Source organism: Seriola aureovittata, chromosome 12 (assembly GCF_021018895.1).
Source record: "Seriola aureovittata isolate HTS-2021-v1 ecotype China chromosome 12, ASM2101889v1, whole genome shotgun sequence".
Classification (NCBI taxonomy): domain Eukaryota; kingdom Metazoa; phylum Chordata; class Actinopteri; order Carangiformes; family Carangidae; genus Seriola; species Seriola aureovittata.
Genome location: NC_079375.1, coordinates 5,658,196 through 5,678,178, shown reverse-complemented (window position 1 = coordinate 5,678,178; position 19,983 = coordinate 5,658,196). Strand labels below are relative to the sequence as shown.

Below are 19,983 nucleotides of genomic sequence, written 5' to 3'. Positions count from 1 at the left end.
TGAAGGGCTCTGACCAAAAGCTAAAAAGTTAAAATCAGTGTATTGTCATGTAGTTGTGTGAAGGTTTTGCTTTGTGTTTGTTTAAAAATTAATTTTGCATTTAAGGTCATATTTGTGCGAGGGCGTGATATTCTTACTACAGCCTGGAAGACTGAAATGAGTCTACTCAGGCATGTACGATCCCAAGACCTTCTCTCTAACACAGGGATCTGAGGCTTATTAATTTAATTTATTCAAAATTTAAGTGAATATTATTTAATGAATTTTAATTTCTTTTATTTATTTTACACTATGTAGTTGTTTTTGTTTTCGTCCTGATGCAATATTGCAAAGAGGAGAGATGAATAATGACCTGACAACGAAAAATAAAACACTTTTACACGTGTTTTTGATCCAGTAAACTTATTTTATCTAAAAATGGCTGAACTAGACACACTTTAATGCAATGCTATATTGAGGATTTCTGAACAATAACACAGTGAGGAGGGGAGCGCCGGGGTGACGTCATGGTGATCCACATCCACAGCAGCAGGAGGGGTGAGGTGGCCAGCCGCTGATCCACCGGTATCATGGCTTCCTAACAGGAGGGGGAACCGATTGAGAGGAAAACAAGGATTTCTGTTGAATGCCCGACAGATCATTATCGCCCTTTCCAGAACCTGAGATTGGGACAGAGGGGCTCGGCCTCCCTTTTAGCCCCCCACGGCCGCCCCTGGGATCCAGGATATACTTTTTATTTTATTGGTGAATTTCCATTCGTGAACCGTGGAAGATGGCCGACCCGGCGGAGTGCACCATCAAAGTGATGTGCCGTTTTAGGCCCCTGAACAGCTCCGAGGTGACGAGAGGCGACAGATACATTCCCAAGTTTCAAGGGGAAGAGACCGTTGTGATCGCGGTGAGTTATTTAGTCAAGGGGCTTCAGTTACCTGTGTGACAGAGTCCTCTGGCACAGTCAGCAGTACGCCATTTTTGATTGTCTTGTAGCTACGGTAGTTAGCACCCTAGCTTGTTAGCTAACGTTAGCACGGGCTGACCTGTTCACCGCTGCGTTGTTCCGCTGGCCCTCAACTGCAGCCAACTTCTGCCGCCACCCAAACATTCAGTTACATATAACTTGGTACATATTCAGTCCAGCTCGTGGAAAATCGACAACAGCGTTCAATTCCACATTTCTAAAAGCTAGTCAAATTGCTGTTACCGTAAAATGTCACTATTCGCAGTTGCCCTGTCATGGCTAAGGGAGCTGTCATTCAACAAAGCCACAAACACATCGGCTGGCACGGGTTAAAATGTCGCCAGCGTTAGCTCTACAATCCTGCACGCTATTTACTGCATTTATATCACATTAATTCATAACTAACGCTGCATCTGTAACAATAAAGCTATTAATTATGAACAGTTTGCGTCAGCATAAAGCGTAAGCCAGCTTTGATTTAGTAGTAGCTAACAGACTGTTGGCTAGCAGGCTAGGCCAGCTGGTAGTTGACAGATTAGCCGGCCTTGGCTAGCTGGCTAATTTTAATACTGTAGCTTAATTAAAGCTAACATTAGCTAGCTGACCAGCTGGCTATATATACCAACCCTTATGTAGACCAAGTAGAAATTACTCTTGAGTATTGAATATAACATAGACTGAAAATATGCTTCCATTCAAGAATAGGAAACAGACAATAGTAACGTCAAAGTAATGTGAGTGGCAGTAGAAATGTCAGATTATTTGCAGGCTAGAGGTAGTCTGTTGGCCTTCAGTGACTGGACGTTTTACAGTTAATAACCCAACTGGTTCAACTACATTTTGAGTAAATAGGTTATCTGTTTTCTTTTAACCAGGACATTCAGTTTGGGATCAAACCAAAGTTTGATGTCTTTGGTTGAATTGTCCCTCTAGTGATACAGACCCTCCACCACCTGATAAGCATAATTGCATGGGCACAATCTCAATTATAACAAAAGAAGGAAATGCCTTTACTAATGCAGTGCCATGTTACCTCCACTTTACTGAATCAACCAAGAATTTGCCCTGAAGTCAGTTTGCAAAAGATATGCACTTGATGCTTTGTCATCAAATGTCTATACACTGTCTTCACAAGTCACTGTTTACACAGTCTGGGTTCATGCCATTACGTGTCTCTGCATCATATCTGCATGGCAGGATTGAAAATTATACACGAAAGGAGAAAAGTTGCTCTTTTCATATGCTTTATGACTGTAGTAATTTACAAACATAGCAGCGTAAAAGCTTGGCAGACATATGAAGTTTGTACATGCTAAATGGGCAAAAGTCATTGGTGTATCCATATGAAAAAGATCATGGTTAAACATTACTTTTCCTTTCCAACAAACTGTCGCTCTCTATGCAGACTTTGGTATCTTTGTAATATGTGCACCTGTAAAAATACCTCTTTAAAAGACTTAACAAGGCAGTAGAAACTTATCTCGATTTCCATCCATGAAGTTGCAAATGGATATGAATCACATCCCCTTTACAGTTTAACCACTTATTTAAGTGTGTACAACAGGACTATTCATTTTCTGTCTCGCAAAACAGAGAAGACTATTATAGCTGTGGTGACTTCTTGAATGGTTTTGCTGACACTGACTTCAGGCCTTTAACTAATAGCAAGCATATTGTCTGTGTCCCTCAGGCATGATGTGGCCCTGCCCATTTCAGAATACCAGTCAGTAATAGTGCCAAAATACCAGTGCACATTGTGAGAGCCACAAGTGTTGCAGGCCAGAGCCTAGTCACCTCTGCTGGTGCATCTGCTTTGAGAGGTACAACACTTACAGTGCCCATAAGCAGCAGCTGAGGCCTCCTGGGTAATCCCCCTGTGTTTTCTCTCCTGGTTACCAGCTGTTGGACCAATCAGAGCAAGCAGTTGGCTTGGCGCTGGGCAATCTCTCCGGTTGGGGAGGGTAATTATTATGGTGATGTACTTTGTTTTGCAGATGCTCTTATCCAGGGTAGCTGACTCACTTAGCTCATATTTTTATCCATTTTAAAACAATCCAGGGCGTGGACCGTCTATTAGAGCTGAAGCCTTGGTACCAATGCTTCATTGCTCCGCCTGTGGTGGAACTGACCACACTGCGTGTTGTAAAGATGTCTGACAAGCAGCTTTATCATTGCAGGCCTTGGTGATGCTGCTTTGATGCTCTCTTATACTCATGGAGGGTCACTGATTCCCTACATCAGAGATTTTGTTTGTGTCTGGAAATAGAGGAAGATGAAGTTTCCTGATGAGGCAGTATGAGTGTCGTAACTAGCTCAGTTTGCCAAGCCAGCCTTGCCAGTGTAGTGTGAGTGTGCAGCAGGTGAATAATTCATGCATCCATTACGTCCCTGTCAGCTGTGCATATACATGATCAAGTAATTTTCCCATGCTTTGCTGTCACATCTCTTATTTGCACATAGTAGCCTGGGTTGTCCCGTAACAACACGACTGAGCTACTTTTAAATAGTGTTGTGGTGGAAGTGCGTGAGAGATAAAAAGGGAAGAAAAGGATTAGAGAGATAAGTAAAAGTTCTCCTAACGCATTTAAGCAAGTAAATAACATAGAAGCAATCAACTCCTGAGCCCGCTGCGTACCAGGAAGCAAACCCAAATTGATAAATTTTGGAGGGCTGACCTATTTTGCCTAGCAACAAAATCCAATTAGAGTTCATGCATCATACAACTAGACTTACAGTATATGGGTGGTGCAGAAGAACCTTGGACTGTGTGTTATTGTCTCTCCTGAATAACCTACCCTGGGCAGTATCATAACAAGGCCATCAGGAAGCAGGAACATGACAGAGCACTTATGAATACTCTAACAATGCATTTCACTGTAATTACATTTTCAGCAAGTAATCCCATTAGAGAGAAGTGTAGGTAACGAGGCCAGTGGCAGCAGTAACAATGAGGAGTTGAAACCTGGGCTGTGCCATTGTTTGCTTACAGTGTCTGGGTGGCCCGATAGTGGCTCAGCGCTCTTGTTTTGGCCAGAGTTAATTGCCAGGATGTAGCTAGCTGGAGTGAATTATCAACGTCTTAAGATGCTGCTGGTCTGTGTTGCACAGAGCTGTGCTTTAGATGTGACCGTCTGTTTGGGGGGGGGGGATTATGAGCCAGGGTGCAAATTGAGGGCATCTGAGCTGTAGTAGTTTGAATAATTCTTGCACTGCTAAAGGTGCTGTAGCTTTCAATGTCACACAGTGAGATAATTTGTGTTTCACCTTAAGTTACGAATGTGTTTACGTGTACAACTGGTCTTAAACAAGTAAGCACCAATCAGTGGCATCTCCAAAGTGACACCAGTATTCTCAGCCTTCTCTTGCTCTTACAGGTGGGAACACTGTACCTGGCAATAACTAATCTTCTGCCACTCAGGCATGTATGTTTTGCAACCAATTGTATTGCATACAAATGGGGCCGTCTTGTTCCTAAACTGTTAATACATCAGAGGTAGGACCCCACCCATCAGACTGGAAACGAGATGAGTCAACTGGGACTTCAAACCTCCCAAGATGGAATGCCATCTCAGTTGAACCTCAGAATTGCTTGTAGCATCAGTTTTATTACCCTGTGGGTACCTTTATGAGTCTAGCTATTGATTTCTATCTCACTGGAATTGTGCTTTGAAGTTTTGTCAAGCCCATGGGATATCACAACCAGCTACACGCTGCTTCTTTGAAGCAGGCCGGCTCTTAAGCCACTGATAAAAACTCAGGGTCAATTTTAGTTTGTTATAAATGGTGTTGAGATCATTGGCGGGAAGTTCAAATGGGATGAGAGAAGCTATATCAGAACAGGGATACTGCTTTTCTGAGATGAACTAGTATGCAGCCAGCAGAGGATGAATTAGATTGAGAACATCAAGTTTGATCATTTTGGGCGTCCTGTTGGAAAAACAGACCCATGTACTTGCACCATCCCCTGTTTGAGTACAGCTAGGAGTTGTTGTCATATCATCCCTCCTATATAACCTCATGTGTTGTCACCTCTGTATTGCTGCCATTAAACAAACATAAAATGCCTGAAAAGCTTATGCATCAATGAAACGCATATTTTTAGAATCTAGATACAGTTTGGGGTGAAGTGTGGGGGCTGCATGCATATGGTTTTTCTGGTAAAGAGTTCCTGTAGGTAGATTTGTTATCTCACCTCAGCCATGGTGGCTCGTGCTGCACACGTTCATTTAAAAGAACATGTTATTGCTGCTGGTGGTCATATAAAGTGCATAGCTTCCTTTTTGCAACAACTTTATTTCACAATTTAACTGCAAAATGCCAAGAGGAATACAAGAATAAACAAATGTAAACTTAAACAAATAATAATTCCTAAAGACAGATGTAATTTTTATTCTTTAACGCCTTTCTGTTTCAGTAGAGGTCGAGTTCCTCTCTGATACAAGATTTTTCTCATGAAACACTAATAAGATCTTTTTTTATGTGTTGCACTCATGTTGAAATACTTGTATCCATCATTCACTCTTCTTCCTCTGTTTATTCCAGGGTAAACCATACATGTTTGACAGAGTGTTTCAGTCAAATACAACACAGGAACAAGTGTACAATGCCTGCGCCCAGAAGATTGTAAAAGGTGAGGTCTCCCTTTTGCATTTGTCAGCATGTTTATATCCCAGACTTAATATGTATAGACATGTACACTACACATGAAATGACATCAGCTCAGCCTTTTTTAAAATCTTGACTTAAATATGACCTTTGTGTCCTTGCTTCAACATGATCTTGGTTTTTTTTTTTTTTTTTTTTTATAGATGTTCTGGAGGGATACAATGGAACAATTTTTGCATATGGACAGACATCATCTGGCAAAACACACACCATGGAGGTAAGGATTACTTCTATGAACTGGTGTTTTTTTTCCCGAAATAAACTGCACATTGTTTTTGAATGAATCTTTTCTCTTGACATGATAACATTACATTTATTTGCTTTCTGCTTGCAGGGGAATCTCCATGACACAGATTCAATGGGCATCATCCCCAGGATAGTTCAAGACATTTTCAACTACATCTATTCCATGGATGAAAACTTGGAGTTTCATATCAAAGTAAGCAGAGCGGGCAAGCTAGTGGTTTTTCCTCTTATCTGTTGATTAATAACATCTATTCTTTTAAGTGTATTTTTTAGTTATAGTTTCTTTTAGCATTTGTTTCTTTGTGTCCTTTTTTCTATTCTGTACAATGCAGTAAATGAAACAACTCCCAAATTTATTTGATTGGCCAGTCTTATCTCTTAGCTGGATTGTAAAATAATGAGGCTCTTCCTCTGTTTACAGGTTTCATATTTTGAAATCTACTTAGACAAGATCCGGGACCTTCTGGATGGTAAGTGGCTGAGACGGTGGAGTGAACAAGCTGCTAAAATCCTGTGAATCGTGGAGAAAATGAATGTGCATCAGTGTCAGGAATATGATTGATGAGGGTGTTAGCTGTAGTCAGTATGTCTATATGGACATATATGAAATTTTTTTACATGAATTTGACGACATGGATCTCATAATGCTTGGTCCTGATTAGATATCAGGTTTATCACTGGAAGTTTTCCAGTTCAAATGCTCAAAACTGGCCAGAGTGGAAGAATTTGAGAAGTTATTTCCTGTTGGGAGCCATTGAAGTCAAAGTCCGTTTGAAGTGCACTGACCACAGGTTGTCTAAAACTGGCTGTATTAAATGTTTGAAGCTCAAAGAAGGACATTTTAATCACCATCTCTTAACATTTTATGTTTAAATTTTGAATTTTTAGAGTATTATTTAAAAACAACAATATACTGTCATATGATATGCGTTTGCAGTGCAAAGTCGATCTCTCACATATTATTTCCTTCTCATTTTCAGTGTCAAAGACCAATTTGTCAGTGCATGAAGACAAAAACAGAGTACCCTACGTCAAGGTTAGACCTAACCTCCTTTCACATGTCAAAGATCTGGTAAAACCAGTTAGAGCGGATCATTAATTTAACTCAATGTTGTTGTTTTTTTTTTAGGGCTGCACTGAGAGGTTTGTCTGCAGCCCAGAGGAGGTCATGGATACAATCGATGAAGGCAAATCTAACAGACATGTAGCAGTTACAAGTGAGATGCCATTCTATTCTTATCCATTAATCTGTGTCATAAATCCATAGACTTTCCATTTGAAGCCAATATCTTTTGGTTACATGGCTGTTATTTCTCTCACAGACATGAACGAGCACAGCTCCAGGAGTCACAGCATCTTCCTGATAAACGTCAAACAGGAGAACACTCAGACAGAGCAAAAGCTCAGTGGCAAACTCTACCTGGTGGATCTGGCTGGAAGTGAAAAGGTAAAGAGAATCAAAGGACAGTTAAACCATCTGTTAAACATATTGGTGAAATTATGCATATTCATTCTAGTCCAGGAGTAGTTTTGTGATAAACTTCTGTAATCTACATTTTTGGAAGAGCCATTTCCCATTTATGGTTTACTTAATTCAATTGGGCCAGCCTCGGATGACAGTTTGTTCTTTGTCAGCTGCGCAGGATCTTGCTGAGGTTATTGTCCATGTGATTTTCAGGTCAGTAAAACAGGAGCAGAGGGAGCTGTCCTGGATGAAGCAAAGAACATCAACAAGTCTCTGTCGTCCCTGGGAAACGTCATCTCTGCTCTGGCTGAAGGAACGGTCAGTAACTCTGCTTCATGTCGAACTCAGTGAATGTGCCTGTTGATGTTATCATGGAGATCCATTTGTTGAATGTGTTGTGGTGCTCTTCTTCTTCTGGGTTCTGGTCTTTAAATTTGCACCTTAAGAAAAAGTGAATCGCCTTATGGGATAATTGAGGTTACTACGACACGGTTAACTGTCTTGTCTGTTGATCTTTAATCTTTACTACAGATCACAATGTGCCCCAATCTGTTTTAGCATTATCTTCTAGTTTATTCAGCTCAGCAAATGTTAGATCAGTTATGACCTCAGGTGGATTTCTTTCAAAAAGCAAATTACTGTTAATGTAACAGACTGAAGTGAAGTCTGGTCTGTTTACCAGCTGCACAGCCCAGAGCTGTGCACCGGTCTATCTGAAAAACCAACATCTTGTTCAGTTATCTTAGTGTGAAAGTACCATTTTTACCCGTCTGCGGATCCTTTTTGCTGCAGAAATAACTTTAGCAGATAAAAACTTATCTCCAAGCAATGTTTTGCTTTAGCTGTCGCACACTAATTTCACACTTTTCACTTTGATCAATGATTGGTTTGTTCCAGTGCCCCTTCGCTCTGTAAACAACCTGGGGCGGACAGCTGCTGTTATATTTGTGATGGTCTAAAACAAATGAGCAATTGTACAGAGATGTCTCACTCCCAACTGAGCGTAGTGGTGTCTGAAAAATTACAACAGACTGCTACAGCTCAGCTTCTTGTATCAATAATAATAGAATACTGAGGGATCAAGTTTTCATTTCACTGGCATCTGACTTTATTCAACTTGGGAGAGTTGTAACCGAAGCCATCACATCCTATTGGCCTATTCTTTGGTTTCAGGGCAGAAGCAGAATATTACAGTGAATCATCCTGGCTTAGAGAATAACACACTTTGTTTTGTTTGTTTTCTTCTTTCTAACTCTCATGTCTGATATATACGTATGTTTTTGGTTTTTTTTGATATCCCACAATTACAGGGTTTCTCCTAGAAAATTGTCACTCTTGACCTCAGATCTCTACCCATCTAGTCTGATGGTCAATATAGTTACAAGATGACGCCTTAAGCAATAGCCACACTTATTTAATATGACATTTTCGGTGTGAAAGTTAAAGTGTAAAGTAATTTTTTCATTATGTTGGCAGAAGTTGTCTATGTTTCAGGAGAGTATATACAAGTAATATAAAATACCATGGGAAACCTTTTGTTTTGTAACAGGTGTTTCAAGTCAAGAGTGCTTTTTGTTGAACTATTTACTGATGACTAGAAAAAAAGATGTCATCAAATTCTGTTTCCTGAATTGTCATGGGGCCCATCACACTTCAATTTATATAGTGCATTCCTCTAATTTAATTTTCTCTCTCTATATATTTGTGTGTGGTTTCCAGGCCTACATCCCATACCGAGACAGCAAGATGACCCGTATCCTGCAGGACTCGCTGGGTGGTAACTGTCGAACCACTATTGTTATCTGCTGCTCGCCTTCCTCCTTTAATGAGGCCGAAACCAAATCCACTCTCATGTTCGGACAAAGGTTAGTAGGCCAGCAGAAGGAAACAAGTCACACTGCCCTATGTATTTTAGTTTGACATATAAATAATGTTGTTTACTGGAAAAAAAAATTAAGTCAATTTTTTAATTATTAATCTAAAATAGAGTTTAAGAAGTCCACATACAGGTATAGAAAAGATTTGAAAAGCCATATGTAACATGGGAATTGTATTACAATCATTGTCACAGTTGGTCAAGTGATTGTTCAAGCCTGTTTGTACATTTAGGTGCCGTTTTTTAAGGAATAGTGTTGCGTAACATTTTCTTAAAAGGGTCCTTTCAGTGTAATAAGATAATGTTTTTTCTGCATCAGAGCAAAGACTATCAAGAACACAGTCACTGTCAATGTTGAGCTGACAGCAGAGCAGTGGAAGCAGAAGTATGAGAGGGAGAAGGAGAAGAATAAGACCTTGAGGAACACCATCACCTGGTTGGAGAACGAGCTCAACCGCTGGAGGAATGGTGAGGGAGCAGATCTATGTCTTATTCCACTGTTTCATCCCTGCCCATCCAGATTCTAATCTAATATTTTTAATGTGAAGAGCTGGTTTTGGTCTATAGTGTATAAGGGACAATTTATTTGTTCGATAGTACAGATGGTGTACAAGAAGCTCTACACCTTCCACACACACACAACATAATTTATAAACTCCCACCCCAGGTGAGAGCGTGCCAGTGGAGGAGCAGTTTGACAAGGAGAAGGCCAACGCCGAGGTGCAGGCCCTGGACAACGTAATTAATGACAAGCCAGCCTCCACGCCCAACGTGCCCGGTGTTCGCCTCACCGACGTGGAGAAGGACAAATGTGAGGCTGAGCTGGCCAAGCTTTACAAACAGCTGGATGATAAGGTGAGAAATAGATGCCCCTAACAACATCTTATAAGTTTTGAATTAGAGGAGCTGGGGATGAAATGAATGAGAACCGTATTCTCAATACAAAAAACAAACATGGTGGTCACTTTATTTCTTCCAATGATTTTGTCGTTTCACCATGTACTGTCTTATCTGCAGTGAGCCCTGCAGTGCTCTGTGTGAATACTAATGTTGCTGTGTGTCTTTGCACTTTACAGGATGAGGAGATCAACCAGCAGAGCCAGCTGGCCGAGAAGCTGAAGCAGCAGATGCTGGACCAGGAGGAGGTGAGTACTGGAGGTCCAACATGTATGTGGGGGGTGGGGGGGTGGGGGGGGGGGTAGTCTCAGAGATGTGGGAAGACACATGGAGTTGTCAGAGCTGTCAAGTCATTATTATATTTTACTTACTTCAGTCCTGTTGTCTCATTCAGAACAGCTATTAATAAAAAATGTTATTTTGTGGAGGTTACTTTCATAATTCTGTCTCTTTAGAGTAAGTCTTTCACACATGCACACATCGTTACATTACTACTGAATTCTCCTACTACCCTTGTTTTACAGATGTGCTTTAGGGCTTCTGTCTGCTGCATGTTATTAGTTGTAAAATCAGTAAAATCCTGTTTGATATCAGGCCAAATAAAAATGCAACTTGCTTATTCATTCATATTGTATCAAACACTGAATAATTGCTGTAGCCCTAATACATTTGAAAGCAAACAGCATAATTACACTTCTCTTCCTCTGCATACAGCTTCTAGCCTCTTCCCGCCGTGATCATGAGAATCTACAGTCAGAGCTGAACCGCCTGCAGGCGGAGAACGAGGCCTCCAAGGAGGAGGTGAAGGAGGTGCTGCAGGCTCTGGAGGAGCTGGCTGTCAACTATGACCAGAAGAGCCAGGAGGTGGAGGATAAGACCAAGGAGTTTGAGGCCATCAGCGAGGAGCTCAGCCAGAAATCAGTAAGCCGGGGACACATATCAGCACGCCCAAAGTCACTGTGATGCTTTCATATTAGTCGTGACTTTTATTTGATGTCCCTCATTTTGGCTATGTTAACACACACATGCAAAGCTATAATGAAACTCATACAACCTGCAGAGATAAAAAGAACCACTAGCACATGCAAACATTTAGCGATGTTAGGCATAAATTGAGAATGTAGCAATTACGATTATGTTAACCGCTAGTGACAATTTCAGCACTGGGTAATAATGAAGTTAAAGTAAAAGCGGGAAACTGAACTTTGAGTTTTGTTAGTATGTGAAAATAGTAGAAGAAAAAATATTATGTATATTTGATATTTAAAACTTCTCTTTCCCTTCAGTCCATCCTGTCGTCTCTGGACTCTGAGCTCCAGAAGCTGAAGGAGATGTCCAACCACCAGAAGAAGAGGGTGACTGAGATGATGTCATCACTGCTCAAAGATTTAGCCGAGATCGGTATCGCAGTGGGCAGCAATGACATCAAGGTACTGAGATGGTTTTTCTACACTGTTACCATAGCAACGCAACACCAATGCCAGCCTCTTAGAAAGCATGAAGAAATTTAGATCTCCTGTTCCACTTCCCTCTATCCAACTTTACCCCCTGCTTCCTCTGTATGGTCTAACCTTCCTCTTCGGTCTTTCCAGCAACATGAGGGTGGCAGCGGCCTGATAGACGAGGAGTTCACGGTGGCTCGTCTCTACATTAGTAAGATGAAGTCAGAGGTGAAGACCATGGTGAAACGCTGCAAGCAGCTGGAGAGCACTCAGTCAGAGAGCAACAAGAAGATGGATGAGAACGAGAAGGAGCTGGCTGCCTGCCAGCTGCGCATCTCCCAGGTACTGAACATTTACATCGGAGTGATATCTGTGTTTGTATCTACAGAAAGAGTCATATTGTTTCTGAGTCCTCATAAGGGTTATATTAATAAACATCTGCATTGTGTCTTCTGTCTTCAGCATGAGGCTAAAATCAAGTCGCTGACTGAGTACCTGCAGAACGTGGAGCAGAAGAAGAGGCAGCTGGAGGAGAACGTGGACTCTCTCAATGAAGAACTTGTCAAGCTCAGTGCTCAGGGTATGTTGCTGTTCATGTTGCTGTTCAAGGACAGAGCAAGAGATACAGCAGTGAGCCCAGCACCTTACTTCAAGTCAACTTAAGTACTGCTACTCAGGGAAATTAATCTTGGAAAACATCAGCATAGTTATCAGCTCAAAAAAACGTGTTAGAGTCGGGTTTTAGGAGCTTGTTCTGTTCTGTTTATAATATAGTAGATCAGAGTTAGTGCTGTTTGACTACAGCTGCATGGTGAAAGTTTAGCAGAATAAGTCTAGGAAAGCCTAAGGCATAAAGTCAATTTGATCGTTGCTTTCAGTTTATTTTGGCTTCTCTTTTTTGTGAGAATGTCCTGGATTTAGCAAAATTGCATGTGTTTATTCCTCCACTTTTCTGTTTTACAGAGAAAGTCCATGCAATGGAGAAAGAGAATGAGATCCAGACTGCCAATGAAGTCAAGGTTTGTTCCTCTGCCCCATTAAACAATAAACACAAGAGCACACTTTGAGAGCACATCAGATTAGAGTCTCGATCAACAGCCACTTGAAAACTGTAACTTTTGAATTTGCATCAGCATGCCTCAGTGTGTAAATTTTGTGTATATGTGTTTGTGTTCAGGAAGCAGTGGAAAAGCAGATCCATTCCCACCGTGAAGCTCACCAGAAACAGATCAGCAGCCTGAGAGATGAGCTGGACAACAAAGAGAAACTCATCACTGAACTGCAGGAGTAAGAATTCAGTTTCTGTATAGAAAGCTCTATACTGATGTCTCAGTACTGTATTCATTCAAGATGTCTGTCATAGCTCCAAATCCATGCACAAAGGATGGCCTCTTTTAACCATTATTGTAAATGATTTCTTCCAGTCTGAACCAGAAGATCATGCTGGAGCAAGAGAGGCTCAGAGTGGAGCACGAGAAACTCAAATCCACCGACCAGGAGAAGAGCCGCAAGCTACATGAGCTTACGTATGTTTCACACACAAACACATGCACACACTATTACTGGTCTTAACTTTGTTGACCCAGTCTGGTTCAATGCATTGGTCAAATACAATAAAAAAGCCACCATTTATCATCATATAATTTCATACCGCACCAAGTTTGAACTATGTTTTTTGTTGTTGTTGTTCAGGGTGATGCAGGACAGAAGGGAGCAGGCCAGACAGGACCTGAAGGGTCTGGAAGAGACAGTGGTGAGTTGTGAATACACTGATTGACAGAACTATGTTTGGAGCAACTATTAGGGACAATCCTCTTATTGTTTGGTCTATGTCTTATAAACCAGTGTGGTAAGCTTCCCTTGCTACAACTTAAATTCATCATGTTAAACTTAAACACACAAATCCAGAATTATTTTTATGATTGAAGTTAAAATTGACTTGTCCCTTCCCACTCCAGGCCAAGGAGCTGCAAACACTGCACAACCTGAGGAAACTCTTTGTCCAGGACCTGGCCACCAGAGTGAAAAAGGTGAACCACACTTTCATAGATCAGCAGTTGATAGTCTGGTAGTAAAGAAAAACTTTCATTAAGGGGAATCTTGCAAAGAGTACAGCAAAACAGACACAACATACAAGGTCCCTCCTTTCATAAGTAAAACCACAACTAATGAGTATATCACTGCAATAAATTGCAATAATGTGAATCATTGAAGTGGCACATATGGCAGGACTGTATATTGATCTGTGATGAATGAAGTTCTCCTAAACAGTTGTGTTGTACTTCTTGTGCAGAGCGCTGAAATGGACTCAGACGACACAGGTGGGAGTGCTGCACAGAAACAGAAAATCTCCTTTCTTGAGAACAATCTTGAGCAGCTCACCAAGGTTCACAAACAGGTACGCAGTTACACATGCAGCCAGAGATCACTCCTGTCCCTTTAGGATCTCACGCTGCTCATCTCTGACGGATCTCTTTTTTTTAGTTCTTTCTCACTTTTCATTTCATTCTCTACTTTTTTCCTGTTTGCGCTGCCATCTTCACCCTACTTTTCTCCTGTCATTATAATTTTGCCAAAAGTATCAATTAAACATTTTTAATAGCCCCTTTTTCAGGGTGTTTTAAATTCATGGCAACAGAAGAGCACATTGCAAAATATGAGTGATGATTTAAAGCGATGTAAACTGTCTTGCAGCTGGTGCGTGATAATGCAGACCTGCGCTGTGAGCTTCCTAAACTGGAAAAGCGCCTTCGTGCTACGGCTGAGCGGGTCAAGGCCCTGGAATCTGCTCTGAAGGAGGCGAAGGAGAACGCTGCCCGCGACCGCAAGCGCTACCAACAGGAAGTGGACCGCATCAAGGAGGCCGTCAGAGCCAAGAATATGGCCAGAAGGGGACATTCAGCCCAGATCGGTTAGTAGTGATGGATGAGAAACACACACCTACATTATACTTATTTTTATTCAGGGAGGAAAAACTATTTTTTGTTTGTTTGTTTCGTCACCATTGACAATTTCTGAATGAATTAAACATGGGTTGGTTGTCGACAGTAAAAAACAGATCATAAACATTAGTCTTCAAACTATATATAGAAGTGGCGAGACTCACATTAAAGTTAAAATGAGTAAATGTGACTTCAGGCCAGGAGTTCACGTTTAGTGATGTAAGTAATTATTAGACAAATAATTCAGACATACAGTATGTACATGTTTCGTCAAAGTAAACCTCTGAAGACACACTGGCTGTAAATCTGTAAATCAGCAAACCAAACTCTTTGTATGAGCAGGTGCTCTCTTTCTTCTGCAACAGCTTCTCATTGACAGAGACATTGGCAAGTCAATATTGTCCGAAATGAAATGCAGATCTCTGCCTAGTTTTGCACAGGATCATCAAGCATTGTTTTTCTCGTGCTGTTGCAAACAAACAATTAATCCTATTGGCTTTGGTATGGATTCATTTCAGTGACTTGTTTGGATCTATATACAGATATTAGCCAAAGTCTCCATGAGTTCAGCTATTAGGATTCACATGATAAAAAAACACAGTCCTCAGTCTCGTCTTCATCCCGTCTACAGCCAAACCCATCCGGCCTGGGCAGCAGCCAGTGGCATCTCCCACCCACCCCAACATCAACCGCAGCGGAGGAAGCTTCTACCAGAACAGCCAGACGGTGTCCATCAGGGGAGGCAGCGGCAAACCAGACAAGAAGTAAGTGGACCGCCACTGTTTGTTTTTCGTGGCGCTAACGAGATAATGTTGTTATTTAAGAGATGCAGTGAACATGCTGTAACTAAAGAATTGAAAGAAGCTGAGCTGCAGCTGTAAAAAGGCTTCTTGGTGACAGTAAATGCTGCATCCAGGAGGATTTAGCAAGTCAAGTTACTGAATGATGTACTGATGCATTCCCTTCACTAAACACAGTAACAGAGATGATTCAGCTGAAGGTAAGAAAAGCGGGGAGGGCAGTAAACTCCCTGTAGGATGTCAATATGGTAAAACTTTAATGTTAGAATTAACTTTAAAATTAGAATAAACATACGTTTCACTTTTTAGACTGATAGATTAAAGAAACCTTTGTTGTAAATAAGCATTTTTGGCTGAGACTAGTGGAACACACAAAGTTTGTGAAACAGCATTTACGTCAATTCAAAATGTCAATTCTAACTTTAGCTGACGCCGCGTTGATATAACTTGTCAGCTGCATGATGGATGGTAGCCACCTTATGAGCAGAATGTTTGACTTTAGCTAACAGCGTTGTTTCTTTCTGTTCCTCTGCAGCTGAGGAGCAGCAGGATAGAAGGACAACACCACAGAAGAAGCCAATATGAAACCCCCCTGCCCACCCTGACAACCTGTCATTCCATTACAGCGAACAGGCTCCTCGTCGCTGCTTTGGAGCCAAGAAGGAGTTTCTGAATTATAAATATATATATATAAATATTCCTGGCCTGTACAGCTCCAGCCCCCTCCCTCTCCCCCCCCCCCCCCCCCCCCCCCCCCCCTCACCACCACCTCCACCCACTCTCCCACATCCCCGACTTTCACCACGACTTATCTCTTTTTCTCTTACTGGATATAATTAAAAGAAAAAAAAAAAACAACAAATTTAATTTACAAAAAGGCAAGATAATATTCTTATCCACCGAACCAAACGCAGTCTTGAGCGCAGCCTCGGCGAGCGAAACCGTGTGCGACTCAAATGTGTAGCTTCGGTTTCGATTTTGTTTTGCACAGTCTGTCGTCATCGTGCGAGTAGTTCTGCACTGTGCCAAGCTGAATGTAACGGTAGCATCCGAATAAAAAAACAAAAAAAACAAACATCTTAAACAAAAAAAAAAAAAAGAAAGGAGACCCTACCAAGAGAAATAGCTTGACCCTATAGGCTAACCTCTGTACATTTCACGATTACTATTATTGGTTGTTAACCACACTTTTCTCTGGCTAGATTTTACATGCTTCTTTAAGGAAAAAAAACTACAAAAAAACTGTACGGTTTTGAATTGACTAGGTGGCGTTGAGCACTACTGTTCTGTCCCGTCTTGTTGTACAGATGTAAAATTGGCACTACTGCACAAGCCTCCCTGGAGAGAGAGCTGAATGGAAATCAGGGAACAGCTGAAGAGAAGGATTAAAAAAAATGACAGCCAAGACGTGCGACAGTGTACTGTAGTATGTATTTAACTAAATACCTGTGGAGGCCAATTGTTTTTATCATTAAGTTAAAATAAAACCTATACTCGTTATTGGTGACTTCATGCGAAGGATGTAAAGAATGTAGGAAGGAAGGAAAGAAGGAAAGAGGAGGATGATCCGGTTGTCAAAACAAACTTCCACCTTTTTTAGCATAGCCTATGCTAAGTAGCTAAATGTACTGTTTTTACTCCTCTCAGTGGTTGATAATGCTGTGTTAATGGACGCTATTTATATCTCTGCGCATTGGAGCACATAGTCTGCAGGCATATAGACTGAGATAGCACACACAATGCTTGTCCTGTCCTAGCTGGGTCGCTGTCACTCATCCCCATTCACTCAGATATTCAGGATCTTTTTGTTTTTTGTTTTTTAGTTGTAAACCTAACCTGTCAGGAACTGTTTGATCCCTGCCGTATCACGATATCTATCTATCAAGGGTGCCTCGCTTCGATATATATTTTATTTTTGTCTTCCCTCCCACACCCCTTTTTTTTGTGGTTTCTTCAAAGATTTTGGACCTGTAACTGTACGTGCCCCTTTGGTTGTAAATTTGCAGAAAGCAATGTGTTTTGCTGGGTTTTATGTACTGTATCTTTTCATTGTTCCATAGATCACGTAGATGCATATTTAGAGGGGAACGGCGGGCAGGGGGGTAGGGTGTCAGACGATGGGTCAGACCCTTGCCGCTGATCAACCAGTCAGGAGAGCAGGGTCTGTAATTGCACAAAAATTTTCTGTCATCATCTGGAGGAAGGGTTTATTTAACTATATCTAGTGAGGGGTGTAGGATTTATTTTGTGTTCTGTTGTCTCTGTTGTAATTTTTTAGTTTTCTTCATGATTTATTTTCTTTTTAATTCCCACCGCAGTTTTTTTTTCTTTTGTTTCGTTCTTAACCCTGTGAAGCCCCAGTGCATTGGCGAAGATCTTGTTGTGATTGTAACCCCTGCATGAGAACACTAACATCTTGTGCAAGTGCAATATACTGTAAAATACACTGTATATCAGTCGACTGGCAGGTGTGATCAGGGTGTCTAAGCAGCAGTGGTAATTCTGCCGTACGAAGTCAAAGCCCTGCCCCTCTTCTCTGTTAGCTTCGGTTTCACTAACTTGGTGTATTGACGGCTTCTTTTGTTGCTGTTTCTGAAGAGCTGAAATCTTTTTCTGCCAATATTCAGAGATTAATGGGTATCTACTGATGTACTGGGCAGTAAACTCCCTGTAAGATGTCAATATGGTAAAACTTTACTATTGAGTACAGTATTAGTTAAGAATAAACATATATATTTCACTTTTTAGACATAAATTAAAGAAACCTGTTGCAAAAAAAAAGCATTTTTGGCTGATACTAGTGAAACAAATCTAGCTTGAAAAGGGGGATGGGAGTTTGGCTTTCTCTAGTAGGATGTCATACTAAAACCTGTCGTCTTGTAACAGGAAAGTTAGGTTTAATAGCACTTCTTCACAATATCTGCACTCAGAAAAACACTCCATATGTGGCTGTTTTTGACTGGAGGAAAAAAGACGTTTCCAATGTCCTGTAAATGGAACCGTTTGTTGACAGCAAATAATTTAAATGGTAAAAACTACTTTCTACAGACTGCCGGGAGGAGTAGCTCCCACGCATCTATGACAGGACAGTGTTTGGTGTCTATCGAGATGGTTTATTCCCTCTGTGTTATCTTCTAGATTAGTTAAGCCTTTGCAGCATGGACCTCAAAATGTTTATCCTTTGACCTTCCACCAAAACTTGATTTGAAATGGGGAAAAACGGTTAAATACAAACGGCAAAGAATATTTGTGGTGTTTTCCTAAATTGAAATGAGTTTTGCATTAATTCTAAATTTGAAAAAACAAAAGTGAATCCACTTTTTTTTTATTACTGTGTAATAGTTGGTCAGTTTTTAAAGGACAGTTTTGAGGATCCATCAGTGGACAAGGTACTGGATCATTCCTGGAGAACTGGGGCACAAATAGCAGGGCTCTGATATGGACAGAGATGGGAAGTTAATGAGATCACAGTTTTGGATTGACTGCATGATGTAAATGTATGTGTGATTAAATAATTATGACAAAACTCTTCTACCCCTCTGTCCTTCTTGTGTTTGGCTAAGATTTACTAATTGTTTTTGCAAAAAAATTATGAGTCATTTAATGCTGGATTTTTGTCATGCTCACAAATGTATTTTCTGTCTTTTTGATAATGTTAATGTAGAAAAGTTAATTTATTAATAAGCACTATATAACCAGTCTGTTCTTCATGGTTTGGGTTAGGCCCCTTGAAATCTGCTACCACTCTTCTGAGACTGCACCATTTATAGAGGGTTTAGAAGCTGTGATTAAAGGCTCTATTGCTGGTTAATAAAGCAGTTGATAATTATTTATAGATCAGTTATGAGTCATTAATAAGAACCACTGTTGGGTTGTGAAAAATCTGTGTGTCTGAGAACTATTTTATTCACTAGAAAGACCTCTCAATTGGACTGTTTGACCACTTCTTAAAAAGAGCTGCTAGACATCTGGACCAAAATCCATTTATAGACTGCTCATTAACATTTGACAATGATGTATTAAAATTCATAGGTGACTAACTTTTGCTGATGACTCATTACAAATTAAGGTGCTCATTTCCCTTTACTGATGGCTTACTAACATTGAAAACCAAAAAGCAAACGCAGGCTTGCTGGCTCACTAGCAAACTTTGAAACTGAAGAAAGACTCTTTTTTTTTATATCAACAAAATATATAATTTGCCTAGGGGTGCCCAAACCTTGGCCTACAACTGTCATCAAAAGTAAATCATCAGTAGAGAAAACCTGTAAAAACAAATATCTAGAAAAGTGTTATTGTACTTCTTTGCAGTTGTACTGCAGCAGCCAGAACTGTTAAGTGTTTCCAAATTTTTGGATTGAAAGTATGAAGGACAAAAATGACATAAGTATAAATAAACAAATAAACAAATAAATGCTGAAATAAATAAATAAATGCAAAATAAAAAAATGTTGGTAATAAAAGAAATACAATTTCTGTATTTTTCCATTTATTGATTAATTTATTAATTAATGCATTTCTACATTTATTTTTTCTATTTATACTTCGTCACTTTTTGTCCTACATAGCAAGTTGATAATTGCAATGTAGTTGTATCTCCACCACATTACCGCCAGGTGACGCTAGTTCCCAGTTTGAATCCTGAACACCTGCGGGCTAGGACCATAGAGCAGAAATTAGGCTAGAGTACTC

At 40.5% G+C, this 19,983-nt stretch overlaps 1 protein-coding gene across 1 annotated transcript; it reads left to right on the top strand.

The window, feature by feature from the left end:
* Positions 1–526: 526 nt before the first annotated feature.
* Positions 527–18,825, top strand: LOC130178660 (kinesin-1 heavy chain). Its single transcript, XM_056391085.1, has 26 exons — positions 527–898; positions 5,501–5,588; positions 5,767–5,840; positions 5,958–6,062; positions 6,291–6,339; positions 6,850–6,905; positions 6,999–7,086; positions 7,192–7,316; positions 7,548–7,652; positions 9,054–9,199; positions 9,530–9,678; positions 9,878–10,065; positions 10,287–10,355; positions 10,822–11,028; positions 11,394–11,537; positions 11,700–11,891; positions 12,012–12,129; positions 12,513–12,568; positions 12,727–12,836; positions 12,974–13,075; positions 13,242–13,302; positions 13,508–13,579; positions 13,843–13,947; positions 14,244–14,460; positions 15,123–15,255; positions 15,827–18,825. The coding sequence occupies exons 1-26, from the start codon at positions 773–775 to the stop codon at positions 15,828–15,830; spliced, it is 2,889 nt and encodes a 962-aa protein (XP_056247060.1). The 5' UTR covers positions 527–772; the 3' UTR covers positions 15,831–18,825.
* The last annotated feature ends 1,158 nt before the right edge of the window (positions 18,826–19,983 follow it).